This window comes from Clavelina lepadiformis, chromosome 5, assembly GCF_947623445.1.
Source record: "Clavelina lepadiformis chromosome 5, kaClaLepa1.1, whole genome shotgun sequence".
NCBI lineage: Eukaryota > Metazoa > Chordata > Ascidiacea > Aplousobranchia > Clavelinidae > Clavelina > Clavelina lepadiformis.
This window is the reverse complement of record NC_135244.1, coordinates 9,523,263-9,546,414: the sequence shown is the minus strand read 5'-3', so window position 1 is coordinate 9,546,414 and position 23,152 is coordinate 9,523,263. Positions and strand designations below refer to the sequence as shown.

Sequence of the window (23,152 nt, the reverse complement as noted above, 5' to 3'; positions counted from 1 at the left end):
TAATTGTTCCTCAAACATTCCAGGGTAAAACATTGAAAGTTTTAGTCTCAATAACAAGGTGACAAGTGAATACAGGTCACACAATCCATAGTTGAAGACTGACAGTTCCAAAAAGTTATGACGTCGGTATATTACTAACTAGATTTGGAATTAAATTATAAAATAACTTACAAAACTATGTTATGATGGTTAGGCCAAGCAGAAGGAGATCACCTTGTCCATTCAAAATCAGTTAATTTTCAACTAATATTAGAACAAAACAACAGTTTTTAATTTTGTTTGGCTATGGCAAACCATTTGTCAAGCACAATGTTGGCCTACTGTTTAAAAACTACTTCAACTTGAGAAGAAAATGCGAAAGCATGTTTCCAGAAACATAAAACTTTCAATCAAAAATTGTCATACCAATAGCACATCTGACAACATTACTGTGATAGGCTTTGTTTCTTCCTGCCATAAAAGTGACGTCATACTAAAACATAGGATTTTATTGCTCAAGCTTTAGGTTTAATTTGTAAGCTTATTTTTATGCATGGCTTTCTCCTTGCCCCGAAATGACATCAGACTTAATGATTTTATGACCTTGTTTGGACAATTTTTAAACAGCTTTTACCTTTATGGCTATACAAGACATTTTAGAGAAACAACCACCTACCTTCGAAAAACAATTAATGAGCAAGTGTTAAAAGAAAAGTTGAAGTTGTTTATTTAATCGCCACTGGCTAAACAGCAAGTTGTATTCTAATCGCATTTGTGTTACACCATTTTCCATATGCAATTCATAATAGCAACTCAGCAAAATAGTTATTGGTTTCTTTATGCTATCTAAACCTGTACACAACCAACATACTACCGTAAACAGACGTTAGGGTGAGAGATAAGCACAAGGGTTGATAACTAAGTGTCTACTCTACTGGATGGTAACAATTCCTCTATGGAAAGTTTGTATGATTTGCCGGAGAGCTTCAGCGTGGCAAATATCGTTATGCCACTAGCGTAAATATCAGCTTTGACTCAGTCTCAAGAAATGTGCAGTTTCATCTATTGACAGTGGCATGGATAAGCAGGCCATGCAAGACCAACAGACTCAAAATCGGCTCAATTCATTAAAAATAGGAATTAGTCACGACAGAAAATAATTAGAGTTTTAAAACTGGCGTGGCATAAAATATAGATCTTCCTGTGCTAAAATGCAAGTTTAACATACAGGTAACAAATGTCTATTAGGTGATCATAGAATGTTTGGGTCTAGTGCAGAAGGGCACAACCACAGGGTGCCTATGAATACATACTTGACCTGCAGCTACTCAAATTGTGGCATCATCTTGTTGCTGTGCACTCATGCAATATATAGACCCGAATGTTTAATAAAGTAAATCTATAAGGTTTATACGTGATGTTTATCTTTTGCATGTTCTGTCTTTATTTTGAACATTAAATAATTTAATTATATTTGCACAAGTTAATTTAATACCTGAATACAATGTATGTACATTAATGCTAATAACTTTAGAGTATTATTTCAAAACTAGACTTGCAGTTAAAGACAGTACTGGCACGCCTTCTACAGCTGTACTTCTAGCCTATATGGTATTTTCTATTGTGCTCATGTTAACTCTAAACGTGACATGAGTATTGTATATAATTGCATTTTGTTTGTTATTGTTTTGTTCTAATAAGATTGCTTTACTAATTAAAAACGGCACAGTTGTAAACTTTTAGTGAACTCTGATTTAAATGGCTTGATAAGTTCAAAAACTGCATAAAAATCGTTTATCAGAACAAATAACAAGTTGGCAACAATTAGCTAGTATGCCACCAGCTGGTAGTGGGATGCTAACTGACTGTATTGTTGGGGTTGTGAACTGTTTTTAATTGTTATATTATATATAATTATTGCTTAATCGATTGTTCGCTAATCTGACTCCATTGATAGCTTATTCATTAACCCCTGATGACCAGTTAAGCATCACAGTACCAAAACCAAACTGTCAATGTCTTGAATAATATTTATTATTGATTCTCAACGAAACGGTTACTCTTTTCATAGCACAGAATAAAGGTGCATTTGACAGACTGTAAATTACATACTCCCAATATCAGACTGACAATATCAGAACTAACGCATTGAGCGCTGTAGTAGGAATGACGTAATACGGAAGTAATCAAAACCGGGTCGCGTATATTAAACACGGCCAAAATATATTACAGCGCTTGTTGTTAAACACACGAAATAGAACACAAATAACATTACAATATCATCAGATCTGCACGATAATTTCGTAGGATTAAGGGCTAATTATGACAATTAGCACAGTGGTACCATCTATAACCTTACTTTGGCAACTGGGCCACCAACAATGCGATCAAGTGTGATACGTGCCAATTCAGGTAACAAAATGCAACTGCCAGTTTCTAGTCCAATTTTAGTTTACTGAAAAAGATAACTAGGGCAATTTAGTGAAGCTAGTTTTGTCCGTCATAATTTATAGTTTATACAATGTATAATTTATACGATGTTTAATAATGTCTGCGACTTTGCAGGAGTTTTGCATTATTTATTGTATGATTTATTTTACCAAAGCAATATAAAAGTACCTTTATATTTACCTATCAAACATATCAAATTAAACTTTAAAGAAAAGATATTACAATAATTATCTTATGAACGTGTTATCATGTTGTTATATGCCAAAATTACGTTTATGTATTTTTATTTTGGTATTTTGGATAACCTCAACTGTTTAAATATAAATGGTTATACGACTTAACAATTTGTGTTTCAAGTACAAGATCAGCTGATTGGTAAATGTGACGTCACTTCGTTGTGAAACTATCTAAGGTTATTAACATGGTATACAAAAAGATACGTTTTAGTATGCTGCAGGTATATTATTAATTTTCTTGTTGCTGCTGTTAGTGTGATTCATGCAGGCTTTGCCGGAGCAAACTGTGAAATTCGGTACAAAAATTCGAGAATGATACAACCCACGATATGAATGAAAGCTTATGAATATTCTAAACAGTTGTAGGCTGTCACTATACGAGTACCGTGAAGACGACTAGACTAGGCTATTATAGCCTAGGCTAATAGTGATAGGCCTATACCTGCTTACGGTATTTTACCATAAAAAATTGGGGTCTAGTACACAAGTGCACAACCACAGGATGCCTTAGTATACTAGAACCCAGCTAATCACATTGTGACGCCATTTGGTTGTCCACTTGTTAAACTATTTTTACAGTTTATTGTTAACTTAACTTGAATTTAAAAGCAAAGTAACCTAAACCCAACCCAAGTCTATATTCTAATCTAAATTTCACTTCAACTAACCTTAACTGCCTAAACACCAGTAGCCAAAATTAGCTTTTTGCAATTAAATTTACTCATCGTCTATTTTTAATTCGAATAAAGAGCTGCTTGACTTACTTGTGGACACATGTTGAAATAATCGCTCTCCATTCAGATTGGAAAGTTTGCTAAGTGCGTGGGAAATTAATTTTGTAATAAATATAGGAATGACTATAATATTTCATCTTTTTGCGCGGAACAGTTCTCACCCAAAAGCAGATACTAACTTTTCAATCTGGGTCTCCATCATTAAATCAGTTAGGTGTTTGGATTAAACAAATGTGTACTTCGTATTTGTTATTGGTTTTCGTTATTTCAATCCTGTATCGCTAACTAATCACACCTTCATACTTAAAAGTGTATGATATTATATGTAACTATACAATAAAACTTGTTCGAAGAAGCGGACAATATACCGTATCATACTGCCTGGACACTGTGTTACACTTCCATAAATTATATATCTGAATATTATATCTAGTTTCCACGTTTTGGTTGAAAAACAACTGAAGTTTATACACTGCTATATTCTTGAGTTTGCATTTCATGACAAATTTACTGATAAAAGGACATAGCTTATAATGTTTGTGATGTTATATTGCAAGTACAGACTTAATAAAGCAATATTTTGTGCATTCATAACTATAACCAAACAATGTAAATAATTTTTATGGATATTGCAACAAATTTGTTTTTCCTTGTAGAAAAATAAAGGTACTTGTATTTTTCCCTAGAATTTCTTCAAACCTTCATGTAGAAAGCATTAAAAGCAAAACCATCTCAAATTTTGCCTTTTTGAATATAGTAAGAACTCACCTGCCAAACTGAAGCGTGGCAATATTATTTGAAACCCTATTTCGCTATTTGGTTTATCAATTTGGCTTATCTTTGGGAGTTAATGTGGAATTTAATAATGGTCTGGTCAAGCTTGTCGCCTTAGGTGAAGCATTGGGCATATATTTTGATATTGCATTTGGGCAAATGAAGTTAATAACAGACAAACAGTGTTCCCCCAAAAGTATTTGCTCAGATGTTTCTGCATATCATGTTGACTTACATACAAAGTGATTGGATTTGCCGTGGTCAACACAAATTAACATATTTTATTCAATAAAGTGAAAAGTGATCAATACAAAGAAAAATAGTCTTGTTAATTGTTTTTGAAATTTGGCATCAGCCAGCTTAAGCGTCAGTTTAGATTCATGTCGATAACATTTCACACATAATTGCAGTATTTGGTGTAAGTCTGTTAGTTTAAAACAAAAGATCAGGTCAAAATAATTTGTAAACAAGCTTCTGAATTCCATTTGTTCTAGTCCGACTTCAATGTTCTGCACTGTGCTCAGTGGCGTATCAAGCCTTGGTATTTAAGTGCTTGAACACACCACTTTGAGAATTAACTTACTGTATCATATATACCGGGGGTGTTCAAATGGTGGATCTCGATCCGGATCCGGATCTTTTCAACTTTTTGTGTGGATCTTCAAATCTAAACCAACTCATCATTTTTCTCACTGAAATGTACTGATCTTCCAATGTAGTCTTGCAACAATCTTGCAGCTGAAGCACACATCACTTTTGGCTTTTACAAAGTTATAAATATGTTGTAGGCCCTAAAATGTAGGGTACATTTACTTGAATAAAGCACCATAAAAATTAAAGCATGTCCAATATGTTTACTATTCGTATTTAGTGGATCATCACATTGTCAGGTTTGGCTGTGGTGGATCATGGCAGAAATCATTTGAACACCCCTGATATATACTGACCAAAATACGGAAAGAAGCTTACATACGCAGGACCTAAAACCTGGCTAAAAAGTTTCTCATTTCATCGGCCGAAATTCTGTTCGTACGGTAAAAAACGCAGGTGTCATCATCCATAAAACAACAGAGTTGAAGAAACTTACACGCAAATAAATCGTTCAGATCTGATTTACGTGTTGTGCAAAACCATTGACCGTGAATGTAATTGAGATGCTTTTTAGCAGACATTTAACTTCCGTTAAACGTTCTTTATGGGAAGATTAAGATAGAATGCTATGGTTTACCATTGACGCTTTTAAGTATCTTGCTCACAAGTTTCATTATTTTATCATATTTTAGAATGATTGATTGACCGCATTGATACAAACAATGCCGTGGCGGGAATGCGCTTAAATTTTTTTCGCACATGGTGTGTCAGCTGGCTGTGTTGGTTTCTAGACGTTGTATTGTCATTTCACTTTAGAAAACACTAGATAAGTGCCTATTTAGGAAAACAATGAACGCAATGCATAGCGCTACTGGAAAGCTCTATTCCTTTGTGACATGAGTAGGTAGAAACATATCAGACCTGGGTGACAACACTGCGCTATAATACTGTGTCATTGAAAGAAAAATAAAATAGAAGAAATAAAACCAGATACGACAGGTTGCATTTTCTGTTTAGTGGTTGTCAACGTGGTAATCTCATTTCATCCAATTAATAAATATTACCACACTGGTTGTACCAATTTTTATTATTTTGGTAATGTCATCTTAATTATGATACTACATGGGCCCGGGTAATTAACCCTCATATCTGGCCGGCTGCCCATGATTGACTGACAGGTGGTGGAGACTTGCAACAAAGGTTCATTTGATCTGCCGCAAACTTTGCTTGATAGTATCAGAGATAATGCTAAACACTTGCCATCAAAAGCGAGTAATATTTCTTTGTTTCCATTAACTATCAGCAAAAGAAAAAGGTTTATGGGTTTAGTGGCCATGCTAGTTGTTACCCGCAATTATTACCTTAATTATTTATGAGCACGTTTTAGCCTTTTCAGCTTAGTCACTTTTGCTCATTCATTGGCATGTGTTAGTAACAACTGGCTTGATTTTTTGTTCCCCACGGTGAAAAATAATAAATGATTGATTGATGGAAAGTTAGACACATCTGTTGCGTATTGTTTTGCTACAACTGGGAATGTTTTAATTGTGCTGATACAAGAAAGTAGCAATGCACACAATTTGCATCATTGTTACGCATGTCGTCCCGACCAAGCTAAAAACTGGCCACAGTAATATAAGTGGACTACTTTATGACTTGCATTTTATTTTCTGCAAGTAAGATTATTATTATCTTACATAAGATAATAATTAGGTTGGGTTTAGGTTGTCTGATTTCATGGTTTTGTTTAGCAATTCGTATCAAAGACTATGGTGCAATACAGATATAAGGGAGAGTTTGGTTTGTTATGTAACAGTCTCTTTTCCGATAATGTATCCAGGCATTGTTGACAAACGCATAAAAAATTTTCTGAACATATCAGAGAGCGCTGTACTCGGCGAAACGTATTACTCTTGGTAACAAACAATCCTTGCAGATCTGCATGTAGGCTTATACTTCTAAGGGTAATTTAACATGGAAAGTAAACAGTGGAGTGAGCTAGGCAAATAACGCTTCAGTATTTAAAAAAAGAAGAAGTGTATTTAAAAAAAGAAGAAGTGTTTTGCTCACTATCACTAACCAATGTGTTATTGATAGGGACATGAAAGCAAGTAAACCCGCGGAAGAATAACCCTGGCAGAATTTCCGTTTCTTGGGAAAACCCCATTTTCAAAAGTTGAGACAAACTGAACACCCCCATAAAAAATTTTCTTGTGCATAATGCCTAATGACACATAGCAAAGTCAGTTATGGTATGACAATTTTTATCCTTGGACTAAGGCAAGTCTTTCCACGACAAATCCAGTGATGATTTCTCATCGCTCAAGCCCCCGTTATCGAGCTAACCTAGCCTGTAAAAGTTCCGATTGTCACACATTTTTTATTTTTTATATATGTAGTTATACCATGCCCACATTTAGAACCGTCCACCAGGTCCACTAAACAGGAGCAAGTGTCATTAATGCCTTGCTCAAGGGCATTACAACAGTATAGCGCCACTGGATACCAAACATGGGACACGAGCTGAATTTATTGCAAAGCCAACACTCGAACCATTCTGCTACCATTCCGAGTTAAAAGTTAAGCAGCTTGAAAAAAGAGGAAAACGAAAGCAACATGGGTTTCATGTCAGAAGTATGTTTTGTAGCTGTAGCGCTCAAAATTAGTGTTTTAGTTTTTCTTAGTAAAATAGGCTTGTAAAGTCAAAGTAAATGTTTTGGAAGAAGTGAATATCCGTAAATGCACAAACTCAGGAAATAACTTATTACTGAAAGCACCTAAATGCTTAATTTTTTGCAGAAAGTATGGACCAAATTTGGTTTAACATAGTATTCTACATTGTTATGTAGAATATTTTTAATTACCGGTACATGTTTTTGCCATAATGGTTTTTGAATAGGTTTGTGAAGAAGCAAATAATTGAGTGAAATCATATAGGTGTATAGTTTTGCCAAGGCAGCTACTCTATCTCAAAGGGCATTGTCAAAAATGCTGTATATATATTTTCGAACTAGTTTTTTTGTTTTATTGTGCAGTTAAGTAACAAAGGCCATCTACAAGGGGGCACATTTTTGCATCAAGAAAAGAAAAATATCATCACAATTTTCATCACTAGAAAAAGTATAAAATAACTTATTCCAGGGTGGTCCAAACCCTGGCACGTGGTCCGCGTGTTGCTTGCGGACAGCTTTTGTGCGGACCGCAAATACTTCCAGAGGTTTGGTACGCTGTACTTTTCCATCCAAAATCAGCAGAACTTTGTTAAAATACACAGTCTATGTTTTATTTAAATAGGTTGCATTAGCCACAGCCTGAGATAAGTAGCTCATCATTGAGGTGCAAGTCAATATGTGATTATTATAGGGTGATAAACATACAGGTTGCAAACAAGTAGAAAGTATCAAGGAGTGCGTTATTAGTCGTGCAGCAAAGCATCAAGTCGGTTATAACTGTGATCTCAGTCTTGCTAACATTGGAGATCCCCCATTTGGGGCTCTTCATGCTCGCAGTCATGGACCACCCTGGCCTATTCAATATGATGGTAGTCTTATTTCAGTATTTTTAATCTTATTTCTGTGTTGATTTTATTCCTTGCATGATAACAATATGGGAGCCCGTCAAAATTATCCACCTTTTAATTAGTTACAAAATAAAATTTTACTTGTCTCGAAATGAAACTTTGAAAATCTTTAGCTAATAATCAATGGGTACTTTGTCAAGCCTTTCAAAGCACAACGCTATTGCTGGCATTCATTTTCTGTGTTACTCCCACAAACTATAAACTTTCCGCAGATGCTATTTTCTAAGTGTTCTTTCCTTTATCTGTCATTTGTGATTCAAGTATTACTGCTACCTTCATTTAACCTTATTAATGATATTTATTTAAACGCATTATTTTTGTAGAATTAATTAACTTATTTCTATCTTCTTGATCGAAGTACTTACAATCTAACATAGTTTTTTTGCTATCAATGTTTTTGACCCCATGCAAAAACTGGTGCACCTTAATGGATGGCGGCAACTAACTCGGATCGAAACTTAATCGACTTTCTCACAGAGTCTACTCAACCTCAATGTGGTAACTATTTGTTCTTAAAAAGCATTTTTTATGATTTTGTTAAGTATTCAGGGAATTTTTTTTCATGGCCAGTTCACTGCTTGTTTTATAGATAACCCATCAAATACAAACTTCACTGTGAGTTATTATCATTAACTGTAACGAAACGTTTTAGACTATTCAAACATTTCTTTACTAGCAGAAAAAAACATAACATATTTCAATAGCAAGTATACTCACATCACATCTTTTCTATACACAACATGTTACCATTACCCTGTATCATAAATAGGGCCATTTTTATTTTGACCTAAAAAGAATTTTTTTGACTTTATTTTTATCAAATTTTGACTTTATTTTGACCTAACGAAATTGCTTATTTGTAGAGGCCACAGTTCTTCCTCCAGTTACCCAAACATAATATTTTGTCGATTTCAGACCCAAACGTAATATTTTGTCGAAAAGTCAAGGTGTTTTATGGATTATAAAAAGTGCGTCGTGTTTTTTGGCGATAGATTTAGGTAGCTTGTGTTATTTTGTCCTTGTGAAAAGGGCACTTTGCCTCGATTTTCTCCGCATGGTAAATTCTAATAAACAGCAAATTAAACAGGGAATGCTTGCTGTTGCTCCAATCCAGCTTGATGGCGTTTACTTTTCCTGTGGCTTTCAACAAAATACTTTTTATCGCACTTCACTATAACCTCGCAAATATTGCACCTTAAATCACCCCCGGGAGTTGCATTAAATTCATCAGAAAAATCTCGACAAATCTGTCTAACTTTTGCTGAAGACGATTTAGCTTGCTTAGGCATTTTTGTATAACAGAATGTCAGTAGGCTATTCCTAAAATCCAAACTGTTGATCTTCGAAAATACCACGTTTATGAAGAGGAAGTGTTTTATAAGAATTATTTAAATACGTAACAATGAATAAACAATGGACAATTTGCGATAAAAGTTACTGCTGATCCAAGTGGGCATTGTGACTTATTTCCTGCTTTTATGGGTTAATATGGTTTAATTGTGTCGCAGTTCCTGATTTACAATGCTTCCACGAGGATTTTTACAAGAATTACTCTCAAGAAACACAAAAACTTTGTAAAAAGCCATATTTTGACAAATTTTGACTTTATTGAAAATTTTGACTTTATTGTAAATTTTGACTTTATTTTGACCTATAAACTTCATAGAAATAATCCCCTAGGTGCTGAAAACAACTTTATTCTTTGATTCATGGTCAGACGAGGTCCTTAAAAATTTTTGACTTTATTGACTTTTGCGGGCCCTAATCATAAATCATCTCATGGGCTTATACTCTTGCTGCTATTGTATGTTAGGCTGGTAAAATAAGTTGTATAACTTTGCTTACAGTATGACAAAACTTAAAGTCAATAAATTTGTGACATTTTTGTTGGATATAGCATATATCCTTGGTTTATTTTTAATTGTGATTCATGCTTTCTTTTACAAGTCTCCATTGGTTTTATTTTACAAACTGAATTTTTCCATTGTTCTTAAACTTTCTGGTTTTGTTTATTTTAGACTAAGTTGTCACCACTAATTATACAAAATGTTTATTTACATTTGACGCCACAGCACACGGAAGTAGCCCTGGTTTTTCTAAACTGACTGACTATGAATTTCAAATTCAGTTTCATTTTGAGCATATTATTTTTTAATGCATCCCTGTAACGTATTGCAAGCAATTTGTTCTGTTCTCAAAATATTTTCATTAAACCGCAAAGAAAATACTACATATTGGGGGATTTAACTGTAAACATCTTAATTTGAAAGTTATAGTAAATAATCGTCTTGAATTACTCAGTTTTGACATTTATAATATTTTAAGGACTATAGGTGTTAGGTTTGGCATAAGATGTCAACCTGTTGTAAACATCATTTTAAAATGTAGGCAATGTACCTTATGGTTTTACTTAATTAAGATAAACATTTTAGACATTATGAAAATCATGAGTATAATGCCCCAGATATACTGTACAATGTACACAACTATACACAACCTTATTATTAATATTAACTATTAGATACAGTATCCACTTCCTCTAACTATCACATGGTCCTGGTCCCAATGTCCTTGTCAGTAAATATAAGATGAATTAACATTTTATCTGGAGCTTGTTTCATATTGGTACAATGGTACCATTGTTGATTGCATTTTATGTGTTCATGATTATGTACCAGTAGCCTACATAAAATATTATGTTCTAAATTTTTATGTGCAGAAAACTTGTGTTATTGAAATTTACAGTTTAGGTTGGAGTTGCATGTTACTAAGTTTATTTGAATGTTACCAATACAACATTAATACTGGTTGTAAGAATTTAAGCTAGTTTAGAACAAAGTGACTTAATAAAGTTTTTCGTACTTCTAAAAAAATAGCAGAAAACTTTGAAATTGCTTTGCTATTAATCTAACCTTGGTAGAAAATATATATTTCGAGAAGCTTTTATTTTAATAATTTTATGCAACTATTATTTAGGAAATATGCCTAATAATTACCCATTTGTATTTTGGCTATATATGTATCATTATCTTAAATAAGTTTAAAATACAGTAATATAAATTCACACAAAAATATGTTCCGAGAAAGTTGTAAACTGTAAACTTTGCTATCTGATAACTAATATATTTTAGAAAAAGTATTTATATTGGAAATATTTGTATTTTAAGCTATATCATAAGTGTTGTAATTATAAATAGATTTAATAAAGCAAAAATATAAATAAAGCCATTTTAAATTTAAGATACAGTTTTGCTTCCTGACAAGACAATTTTCTCTGGTGCAGGCATCACACAAATAGACCTGTTGGGGCAAACTAAAATAGAGCAGGTAAACAAACTATCTTGCGTTTGGATAACTATTTTCTATAAAGGTTGCAAACCTTTTTATATTGCTTCCTCTAATGTTGTTTTAGAATACTACAGTATAACAGATTTGTTCAAATTTTTTTATTGTTTGTTACTTACATGCACTTACAAATACAATTAAGGTATTTTTTATCATCATTTTTTGACATCCCTTACAAAACGGTATTTAGGCTAATTTGGAGGATATTTTGTTTGAACAAACTAAAGCTGAAATGACAGTCGAACAATAAGATTTTACTTAGTTGTTATGTTACGTTTTAAATTTTTTCACATAAGCAGTGATATATTTTGCATCGATACATTCGAAAACGTGTTAAGAGATTTTACAATTAGTAATTATTGTCTTTGTAAATTAAAGTGATTTACAATTATTAGAATTCGTCTAAGTTGCCGCCTACCATTTGGTCCTGGTGGAAAGCCTATTGTTTTCTGTAGTATGAAGTAAGTCGTCTTCGCTTAACTCGCCACCGTTCTTGCGACTATGACCAAAATAATCCGCGTAAGTAGTCAGACTTTAAAAACACTTTGTCAGCGTGATTACAGGGCATACTTAATCTGGTACGACTACATTACAGCAGTATCGCCCAGCTGTCTGCAATCCTTAGTTACATAACACAACCTTATTGTAAGTCACTATGTATATTTATGAAGGACTGGGAAACCTTGTCATTTTATACTGTTCTTATCAGTTTTAGTTTTCCTTCAGTTAACCATGCTACTGTCAGGTGAAGGGGCTTAGCCAGAGATTACAGAATGACGATGTGAATGAGTCCTACTATAGAGATTGTCGTTTTTATAGCTCAGTTTTGCTTTTGCATTTGAGTGGAGAGTTGTAAGCAGGTTATGATTATAGCGGCCTAGAGCTTATAAATATGAGGTAGCGCCTGTTAAGTGAATCATTTTATTTTTCGTCAAAAGCGCGGCGGGCTCGAAAAAAACAAGCCAGTTGCTACTAGCTAGCACCAATGAACGGGAAAAATTGACAAAGCTGAAAAAGCTTAAAACATGCTCAAAAATAATTACTTAAGGTAACAATTGCTGATAACAACTAGCACGGCCAATAAACCTGTTTAGGCAAGGATGCTGTTCTATATACAAAATTAGAATCTTAATATCTCGACGAACATTAAATTTTAACCAAAAACAATTTATGTGGTTTTTTATCTAAATGTAGTACCTCAAAAATGTAATAATTAATTCAATTTGGTATTGTTTGCCTAATTCACGTAAGTCGCCACTTTTTCTGTTCCCCTTGAGGTGGTGACTTACGCAAATTCTACTGTATTATGGAACTTTGATTGCATATTTATTTATGTTTTTATGCAGAACATGACAGATTATGTAGATGGAACAGAAACAATTGAATTGCAACAGAATTCAAGTACAAAATCGGTATGTGCATCTAGCATCTTTTTAGATTTAGTGTCTTCTCAACTGGGGTTCTGCAAAACATCATTGGGTGGTTCCTCAATGAAAATTGTTTTGTGAGCAATATTCATGCTTAAGAAGCAGAGCTGGGCATGAGCACGCTCGTTTTTTTGTGAGCAATCGCGCGGCTCTTTTTTACCAAAATTAAGCTTGCTCACATTTTTTGATCATCCGCTTAATAATAATAATATTTGTATAGCGCCGTATTTCGGTAAAAAATAGCCGCTCAAAGGCGCTTAACATATACAGGATAGATAATTAATAGTTATACTTTTATAAGAATAGGAGAACACATATAAAGTCAGTAAAAACAGCAGTAACAACAGTAGAACCAGTGATGATGCTGGGCATAGTTGAAAAGTTTAGGGCTGATAAGCACAGCAAAAGTGGTATGTTTTCAATGATTTCTTGAAGGCGTTGAGGCTGTCCGCAATGAATACCATTTGCAGTTTACAAATCATAGAAGTTTTGACCGCTTGGACACTAATTATAATTGTAATGCACTGCAAGTATAAGCTAGATTACAAAATATATTCTCCATAGAATGAAATTGCGTGAGCCAAAAGCGAAATGAACAAATAAATTTAATAATTTTAGTAAGATAAATAAAAATAAGATACAATAAAAATAAAATCACACTTTGATATTAAACAATAGCAAATCTGACAATATCGAACTTTTCATTAAAAATATCAAATGATATCTTACAATTGGAAACAAGTTCTTTATAACAACATGTAAATGCGAAAATTTATCAAAAATGTGCAGAAAGACAAAAATAGCTTGTTACAATTTATGAGCTTGCATGCTCATTTCTATTTTGCAAACACATTTTTTTATTGAAGAACATGAGTGGAAGTGTTACTTCGATTTTTCGTTGACGAGCATGAACGCTCCTCTTATTGAACGATCGCTGTACAGTCTGCTAAGAAAGGAAAGCAAGAATATTCTCATATCATTGTCAAGTATTATGAACTATCCAGAATTTTTATTCATTTTCCGTAGATTACAATCTCTTGAAATCTAATGCCAGCAAATAGACATTTCATTTAGGACTTTTTTGAAAAAGATAATTAACTTTGGTGTTTCGTGTTGGTAAAATGTTTGAAAACGACTGCAGTGTCAGAGTGTTTGTGAAGAAAACAACAAATAATAGTATGAAATTTCTTAAGTATATGTCGGGAATGGTAGACAATAGTACATCCAGGCCTGTGATTTCTACCTTGAAATTATCAAAATGTATATGAAGTGTATATCAGTGTAGTTTTATTTTTCATTGACACCATCGCTACCATATTTCTTGTGAGCTTAACTTTTTAACTATCTCCAAGACCTATACAGTATAATTTTGGAAGGTGTGCATATATTTATATATATAAGTGTTATGCTTTATCGATTTAATTGTCATGAATCATCTACCAAAGAAAATTCTGATATTCACAAACATCTAATATTAAATATTTTTGTTAATATATAAGAACAAATGTACTCACTACTCCCATGTTATAAGTTCTTCATATTTTTATTGCATTACTACCTGACTTATATTGCACAAGATGAGGAAACATAGATGTGTTAAAATCACCAGATTACCATTGGGAAATTTTGAGTTCTTATGAAAGTAGAAGTTATTCATTAAGCTCATTTTTTGAATTATGCTCTAGGCAGAGGTATTTAGTTTGAATCACTGTTTTTTACTGTCTTCCACAATTTAACACTATACTACAGAAAATGTGCTGCATTTTGTTATGGATATTATGTCAGTAAATCTGAATTGCTTATTCATTTTTGCATTTTGTCTAATACTGCAATGAGGCAAACAGAAAAGTGTTGTGAATACTTTCCGATTGCTGCATTTTTGCTTTCTAATCTAAGTTCCTTTAAATTGGCAATGATATATATTCTTTGCATCATTTACAGATCTGTTTTTGGATACAAACTGTTACTTGTCAATTGCCATCACTATAGTTATTGCATTTTTTACTTGGTGTAGAAAGGAGCATCTCAAAGTACTCAACCTTTCTGTTTGACGCAAAATAACAACTCAGTCAAAATGCTTACCTCAGAGAAGTACAACGCTGTTGAAGGCGAAACTGAAGCCATAAAGCACAATGGTCAATTAAGTGTGGATGATTTGGATCTTATTGTTGAAGCAAATCAGTTGGGACAAAGTGAGAAAACAAGAGTAAATGTCCTTGTTGACAAGAAAGAAGCTCCGTTACACCAAATTCAGGTACCTATGTTGTTTAGGTGAATACAGCAATGTAGCTTTTTACTGGTTCCACTTGAAGGTAGCGTTCTAGAAGTACAAATAAAGTGAACTTTTTTAATCAGATTTGAGTTATAAATAATAATCACTTTATTGCAATTTGAATTGATAATTTGATAAATTTATTGCTTTGCAATAATTATGAGTCATTGCATTTTTATAGGAGACCTCAATTCCATCCCACAGTCAGATATTACCAGATGAAGTTTCCAGAAACAGTGAAGCAGTATCAAAACATGCCGTTCGACATGTAAGAGTGGACATCACTTCTCCATCACCTCCAGTTTTGCCTAGCCCCAAATTACCAGTGCCTTCATCACCTTGTGGTGAAAACCAACCTTTACTTTCTAGACAGTGAGTATTCCTTGACCAGTTCAAACAACATTATTTTTAAATGTTTTCTATTATTAAAAAAGGGTATTTCTTAAAGAAATAAGTTTGGATTGATGGAAATTAATGCCTACCCATTGGAAACTAATAGCCACTAAATAATAGAACTAATAGAAACTAATTATATTCTACTCCTTTGCATTTAATAGTACACTTACAAGCAAATTAGATCAGGAGTTAATGTCAACATTTATCTTCCTCAATTTTCACAGTTAGCCAAATGCAGGACTGTATGACCTGACTAGCCAGTTGTTTCTGTGCAACTACCTGTGTTTTCTGATTTTAACAACTAACATGTCAGTTGTATATTACTAACTTGCTAGTAATATATCACAGTTAATAACAATGCTGTAGGTAGGAATGTTCATTTCAGAATATAACATCAAATCAATTGCAAATATCCATTTATTTGACATTTTTTTATTTAATTACGTATTCACAAAGAGAATTTGTAGAGATTTGTTGCTTAGGTAAAATGCAGTAAGTAACTTTTAGATGGCTTGACTGAGAAAATGTTTGGTTATTATGCTTTGCTAGTTTGTACCATAAAATTTGTTTAAAACTTTACCGTTGACAAAAGCTTAAAGTATTAGTTTGAACAGCATTTTTTATTTATTTGGAAATTGCTAGACAGTCAACGATATTTAGAATACAGATTCAGCATTCTGTTCTCGAAATTAAGATTCTTGAGTAATTTGAAATATTAACATATACTAATTAGATTATTAAGGCTAAAAAGCAAGATGAAGCAACATATTGATGAAACTTTATCGTTTGGTGCTGATATGATTAGGTCCAAGACTCATTCATTTCAATTTATGTGACATTCATGTTTGCACAAGCTCAAATAATTTTTTAACTGTAGAAAAGTTATAGCTAAGGAATTTATGCTAATCTTGTGAATATTTACATGTGTCTTAACACTAAACTGAATTTTAATCAAATCCATTTATCATAGGCAGTAGCCTGCAGTTTATACAGTAACGTATATAGGCATATTGCATCACACATGATAAATGTTGCAAGATGATGTTGCATTTGCATGGCATAATTCGGACAAGGTTTAGTTCTGTAAACCATGTGTTTTATGAGCATATTTAAGTACTTCCCCTTTGACGCATTTTTCTTTCTAACTCAGGAAGCATTTTGTATAGGGTTGTATGTTTCTTCATCTCTAGCACAGTAGGTTAGTATAACTGGCTGCTACTAGTTATGACTTGTTTGCTCAATGGCAAGTACTTCATATTTTATAGGCTGTTGTGTAGCAATAGTACGGTATGTTTGTAGTTCTTGTATGTACTTAATGGGATGTCGAGAGCAAACTTCATTCGCTATAATATTGCAAAGGCTTCATGTATCATAGATAGCTAAGTAGCTTGTTACAGAAGTTAATACATGCGCTATAAAAACAGGCTCACCTATGTGGAAAGTTTCAGGTATAGGTTTTTTGAGTAGCTTGTCATTTCGCATAACATTGCTTTAGGCAGTTTAAAAAGCATGGCAGAAACAGCTATCATATTTTTTCTAATTTTCGATGATAAAATTGTCTAGATATACTAAAGCGTTCATTTCAGTGGTCGTGTCATTGGATTGTAACTTAGTTGCAAAAAAACAAGGTAACAATGTCTCAATATTTAGAAAAAGGAAAACTGATTTGTTTTGAACAAAAACATGAGAGTGACTGTTTTACTGTGAGCAGGTCACAAAGCCCAATGTTAAAGAAAAGTGCGAAGGTTAGAAAAAGGGTTTGTAGAAAGGTGATTGTGCTTATATAGGGTTTAACTTAAAGCCAATTAAAAGATATATTTGGGTTTCAGTAACCATGTTAAATATTATTTTTAAAGTTAGATTAACAAGAAACTGAAAAATTTCTTTGAACGTGTGATTTTTTTCAGTGCGGTAACAGCAGTCAAACTTTATGTCCTAAAAACATTTTCATTTTAACAGATTTTTTATTGTTTAGGTTAAGAATGTTATTAATTATGTATGTCGATTGCAATTTGGTATTGTGCCAACTGTGAGACGTTGACTTATACAATAGGTTCGTGGCCTAAAGTACATGCTTATCTGTATTGAAATTTGTAACACCTCAAACAGAGTATTGCTGACAATTGACATTTCGACACTCTTTCCATATCCGGTTTTGAGCACAGTAAATGAGTAATACAATATATATAATTGGTACGGAAGTCGTGCATAACTCTGTAGCATTCTTGTTTGTACAGATGGAGTCTAAGTTGTTCTGACTATTAAATGTTACAGGCAGTATTCAATGAATTATAATGTCAGCGTACTAGTTACAGATATGACTGTTTCTGGCAGCGTTTTGCATCTGGCTGTGTTACCATACGTCATGCTTTTGGTTTTGCTTATAACTGGAAGTTTTTGATTACATGGCTGTAAGGTTTGGTTATTGTCAAGCGATATATCATGTAAATAAGACCCTAGGGATTGCCAAGATAGCAATGGCATCTGCCAAATCTGTGCCTCTTCCCTGTGGAGATAGACAAACCGAACCTATAGTTTATGACAGGTAGGCTTTTAAGTAAAGTATTATATCTATCTATGCAAGTGCAGTTACAATTCAATTGCATATTTAAATCATTATCAAAACTTTAAATCATGATGATGTGATAACATGAACGCTGGAAGCAACAACTATATAACCTTGAAACATAGAAACTGGATTGAATTTCATAGACTGGTATAAACCAACATGTAATTTATTATGGTCTTTATCACATTTGCTGTATCTTGTTTGCATTGTATCTATAGTGTAATGTGTAGCTAAATTATATACATCAACATTTTTGAAATTATTTTAACTTTGAAATCTAGAAACTTAGTATTATTAAGTCCTTTAGTGTCATTGAACAGTGAGTAACATGGTCATGTGCTTTCATTATTGGTCACTCATTGATTTTGAGTCGGTTAGTATGAAGCAACTACTGGTAGCTCATCATTGAGGTAATAAGGAGGTAGAACAACTCGGACTCGTTTATTCTGCAATGGCTGTCATTTACAAAGGATTGACTTGCTATTGCATGTGAACACCAGCCCTACTTTTTTATAAAGGCTGTTTTACATGTATCTTACGTATCAATTTACCAGTATTTGATAAAACCTGTCACGATTTATGTTTCTTTTTGCAGTCGACTTGACTCAGAATTTATAAATGAATTTCCTGAAGACCCAATATTTCAAGGGCTAGTTCGTGCAGCAGAAGCAGCTATTGACAGAGGGGTATACCCTGTAAGAATAGCTCAAGGTTCAAGCGGAAGTTATTTTGTCAAAGATGTAGATCGGGTACGTAGAAATGTTTGTTGTTATTATTTGTTGTTCCTGCTGAGTTGCTTTTGAAAAACTATAGAAGTATACTACATTATTCATTAATATGCTTAAACGTCATTGTGGGGCAAAATGTGGATTCCAGTAGTTTTAAAGTGGTCATCGCATAACTTATTTATGATTGTTTTCCTTTTACATCTTCTTTGCTTTGTACCTTTGTACATCATGGCTTCATTGTTAATAATCATGAATTATATATGAGTTTTTATTCAAAACCTAAATTCTTTTAACACAAGTTAATGGGCTTAAAGAGAACATTTTAAGAAGTTCTGCTTTGAATGCCCAAGTGAAACCATTACCGCTTCATATGGTATATAAAAACATTTTACCTCATCATTTCATTGATCTTTCAAGCACATTTCTACATTTGGAGTTTTTTCCTAAAAGCATTGGTTGTTGTAGACCATTTTACGTTGTTTCTAGTCCATGTTATTTCTTATCCATGTTTATTTATCAACAACCAATCTCCTTCACTGTGTGCTGCTAATGTCCATCAAGCTAGAATCCTTACTTTCGTATCAGTAATGATATAATTAATGCTATTATGCGGTTTGCTTTAGTTGATGTAATTATATTGAGAATTTGAACTTACTTTTTGCTTATTAGAAAAGCATTGCAGTATTTAAACCTAAAAATGAAGAACCATACGGCCAGTTAAATCCAAAATGGACGAAATGGATGCACAAAACTTGCTGTCCATGTTGTTTTGGTCGAGATTGTCTCATCCCTAATCAAGGTTACCTTTCAGAAGCTGGAGCGTCATTAATAGATTCTAAACTGGAGTTAAACGTTGTTCCCAAGACCAAGGTAAAGGTTCATTCTTCATCACTAGAACCCAACATTAAATCATTTGTATGTTTTGATATGATTACATCATCATCTGGTGATATGTCGTAAAATTTCCTCACTGTTCATAGCAGGCGTAGTTTTTCTGCTGTCACGTTATCAGATTAAACAAAAACGTTGCGTCTTCGCTCTGAATACACAAACGTAGAGCGTTATTTATGGCTTGCTTAATTGATCCAAAATCATGGCTTCTTCGCAGGTTGTCCATTTGGTTAGCGAAACGTTTAACTACAACGCGATTGATCGTGCGAAATCGAAAACCAAGAAATACACATCCGAACATTTCCCAGCAGTTGGGAAACGTTTTCACAGAATTGGTCTTCCACCTAAGGTAAAGTGGTGAACTGCTTACTTTAGTATATCATCCTGCATTTTTGGTGGGCAACGATGCAATATTTTCTGCTCTTTAATCTGCTGTTCTTTCAATGTATTGGCAGTAAAATAAATAAATTTGTTAAGTGATTTAACTGTTTGGCCATTTTTCTGAATATTTACGGAGAGTCGTATTTCCTGACGTCAAAGAGCTTCATCTTTTGTCCATTTCATGCGTGTCTTATCATCAACCTTTGCTTTGCAAGGTTGGTTCGATGCAAACTTTTGTGGAAGGTTATAAGGACGCCGAATATTGGCTCCGAAAATTCGAGTCCGAATCATTACCGACTGACACATACAAAGAATACCAACTCCAGTTTGAACGGCTTGTTGTACTGGATTATATTATTCGAAATACAGGTACAGCTATCGTACCTTGGTTTGGAAATACGTTTATTCACAGTGAGTTTGGAGGGTACATGCAAAGTATGTCTTGAAAATTAGATCGTGGCAACGACAATTGGTTGATCAAATACGAAAATCCGGACATCGATGACCAACAAGAAGACGATATAACCGAAACTGATTGGTCGATGGTGAAAAGGCCAATTGTGACGCTAGCGGCTATCGATAATGGATTAGCATTTCCTTTCAAGCATCCAGACTCATGGAGGGCATGTAAGCATTATGACGTTTGAATGATACTTTACCAATAATAACAACCTCTTAATTTTTAACTTATCTGCTGTGTAATATGGACAGTGTACTATGCTAATCTTTCAACTGTACCAATTGAAAGGCTGTCGTCAAACAAATTGGAGACAATCTTGCAACTTACAATTTTGTTTGCAGAAAGCTTTAATGTAAATCGGAAGCTTATTTTCCGTACTTTTTTCGTAAATGATATTTACGATTACAGACCCATATCATTGGTGTTGGCTGCCTGAAGCTCGGACACCGTTTTCAGATGAAACAAAGAATCTTGTTCTGGACAAGCTGTCTGACATCAACTTTGTTGAATCGTTAACTATGCAACTTTATGAACTGTTTTCCGTAAGTTGCTTGTTTAAAAACGTTTATCATTGTTATAGCTGAAATATGCATGTTAAGTTTCATCAGTGTCGTTTTTCTGGTAACTATGTGCAACAGCGCAAATTATTGCGATACGTGTATGAGTGTTACTGATACTACAACTGTTAAGAAGTTTTATAATATTTATATCTCGAATAATTATAATTATATCGAAAAAGTGCTCATAATTTGGTACTATTTTTAAATTTCAGCAAGACAAAGGTTTCGATAGGACTCTATTCGAACGTCAAATGTCGGTAATGCGCGGTCAAATCTTAAACATGTGTCAAGCCATGCGTGCGGGAAAGTCACCAGAACAATTGGTTAACATGCCTCCGGTGGTGATTGAAAAGACTCGCGAACTGTCGCTGGGTGGCAGACTTCGTACAATGACTGATCATTTCACGCAGACCTTTCACGGCAGAAAGCCATTTTTTTCCTGGTGTTAAATGGTGACTGTGCAAAAGTAATAATACTATTATTATGACATTTGCATGTCTTGCCATTTACTGCAGTTCCATTACAACCATAGTCACGTATTGCATACTTTTTGCTAACAGTCACCATATTGCATGCAATAACAAAGTCCCTAAAGGACTTACTCCGTGAAACTTTTGCTATCCAAAAGAATGGAGTAGATATAAATAAAAAGATGAAAAGATATAAATTATGAAGTTGTTAATGAATTTATATATGACCGCTGTGTAGAATTTTTTTCACTGAAGCATATTGAAGCGTAAGCTATACACGTTTTTATGGATTTTCAATTTTGTTCAATAAATGAGATATTTAAAAGTGAAAACATGAAATCGAAGCTAATCGATGGTTATATACTGAGGCTCAATTCTAAGCGTTCTACAGTATTCTGCATTTCCCCAACATGGTGCAATATCCGTCCGATAAATAATTCTATTGACTTGTTGCATTCCAACCGGACCTGATCTCGTCGTTTCAAACTCCTGTGTTAAGTTCATCGTATGGAAATCTTTTTTGCGAGAATCTGCATGGCACTCGCAAGCTAATAATATCTTGTGGTCGATTTTTGGAATGTTATCGCCACATTGTTTTTCGGTGTCAACTGTTGTTTTCTTGATCATGCGTTTTCATCTCATCTTCTTTATGGCACATCTGTTACCTTTTGTTGTTGTGTTCAATAGCCAGTTTTTGTGAAGTGTAAATTATTATTCGTTTTTCGTGTTTACAACAGCACTTGCTTTTTACGAAGAGAGATTGGCTTTAGCTTAAGACTTCGTTGCTGTGAGACGTGGGTGCTTGTGACCAGTTAATAAACCCAATCAACGCCGCATCGTAACTAACCTCAGTTTTATCTATTTGCTGGCTGCAAATATTGACCACATTTCGTTGTTGCCACAGAAATCCTGTGAATAGGATTTTACACAACAGAATATAATTTCTCTTTTCTTTAATGGTAATGTGACCATTGCAAAGTTAATTTAAACCAAAGGAATGTTAATCCAATCATAACTTGAGCACCACTGGAACCCTAAAAGCTAAATTGGAAATGAGGTGAAACATATTAGTTTAAGAACTTTGCTTCATACAGCTTTCGTTAATATCTAAATAAGTTAGAAGCGCTATAGAAAGTTAATCCTGCCAGATATTGCCGTGGAGGACAACAATACTTAAATTTAGACATTTGAGAAGTTTAATGGATGTAACGCTAATTGGCATTACAGGATAATGCAATTGCAATTAATATGCACATAACAACGAAGTTTTGCTTAAATTGGTAGTCGTGTAAGATTTTGAGAATGACG

The 23,152-nt window shown here is 33.7% G+C and overlaps 1 protein-coding gene across 3 annotated transcripts; it reads left to right on the top strand.

Moving 5' to 3' along the window:
* Positions 1 to 8,573: 8,573 nt before the first annotated feature.
* On the top strand, positions 8,574 to 22,686 carry LOC143458983 (phosphatidylinositol 4-kinase type 2-alpha-like). 3 transcript variants are annotated; one of them, XM_076955907.1, is made up of 12 exons: positions 8,574 to 8,843; positions 11,587 to 11,672; positions 13,037 to 13,102; positions 15,132 to 15,371; positions 15,571 to 15,761; positions 18,950 to 19,103; positions 19,752 to 19,952; positions 20,191 to 20,322; positions 20,570 to 20,723; positions 20,808 to 20,981; positions 21,223 to 21,356; positions 21,587 to 22,686. In XM_076955907.1, exons 1-12 carry the CDS (start codon positions 8,777 to 8,779, stop codon positions 21,821 to 21,823), a joined length of 1,836 nt encoding a protein of 611 aa, XP_076812022.1. In that variant the 5' UTR covers positions 8,574 to 8,776; the 3' UTR covers positions 21,824 to 22,686. The 3 variants fall into 3 exon arrangements, with proteins under 3 accessions (XP_076812022.1, XP_076812023.1, XP_076812024.1); XM_076955908.1 differs by lacking the exon at positions 13,037 to 13,102; XM_076955909.1 differs by lacking the exons at positions 11,587 to 11,672; positions 13,037 to 13,102 and having other exon boundaries at positions 8,699 to 8,843.
* Positions 22,687 to 23,152: the final 466 nt, after the last annotated feature.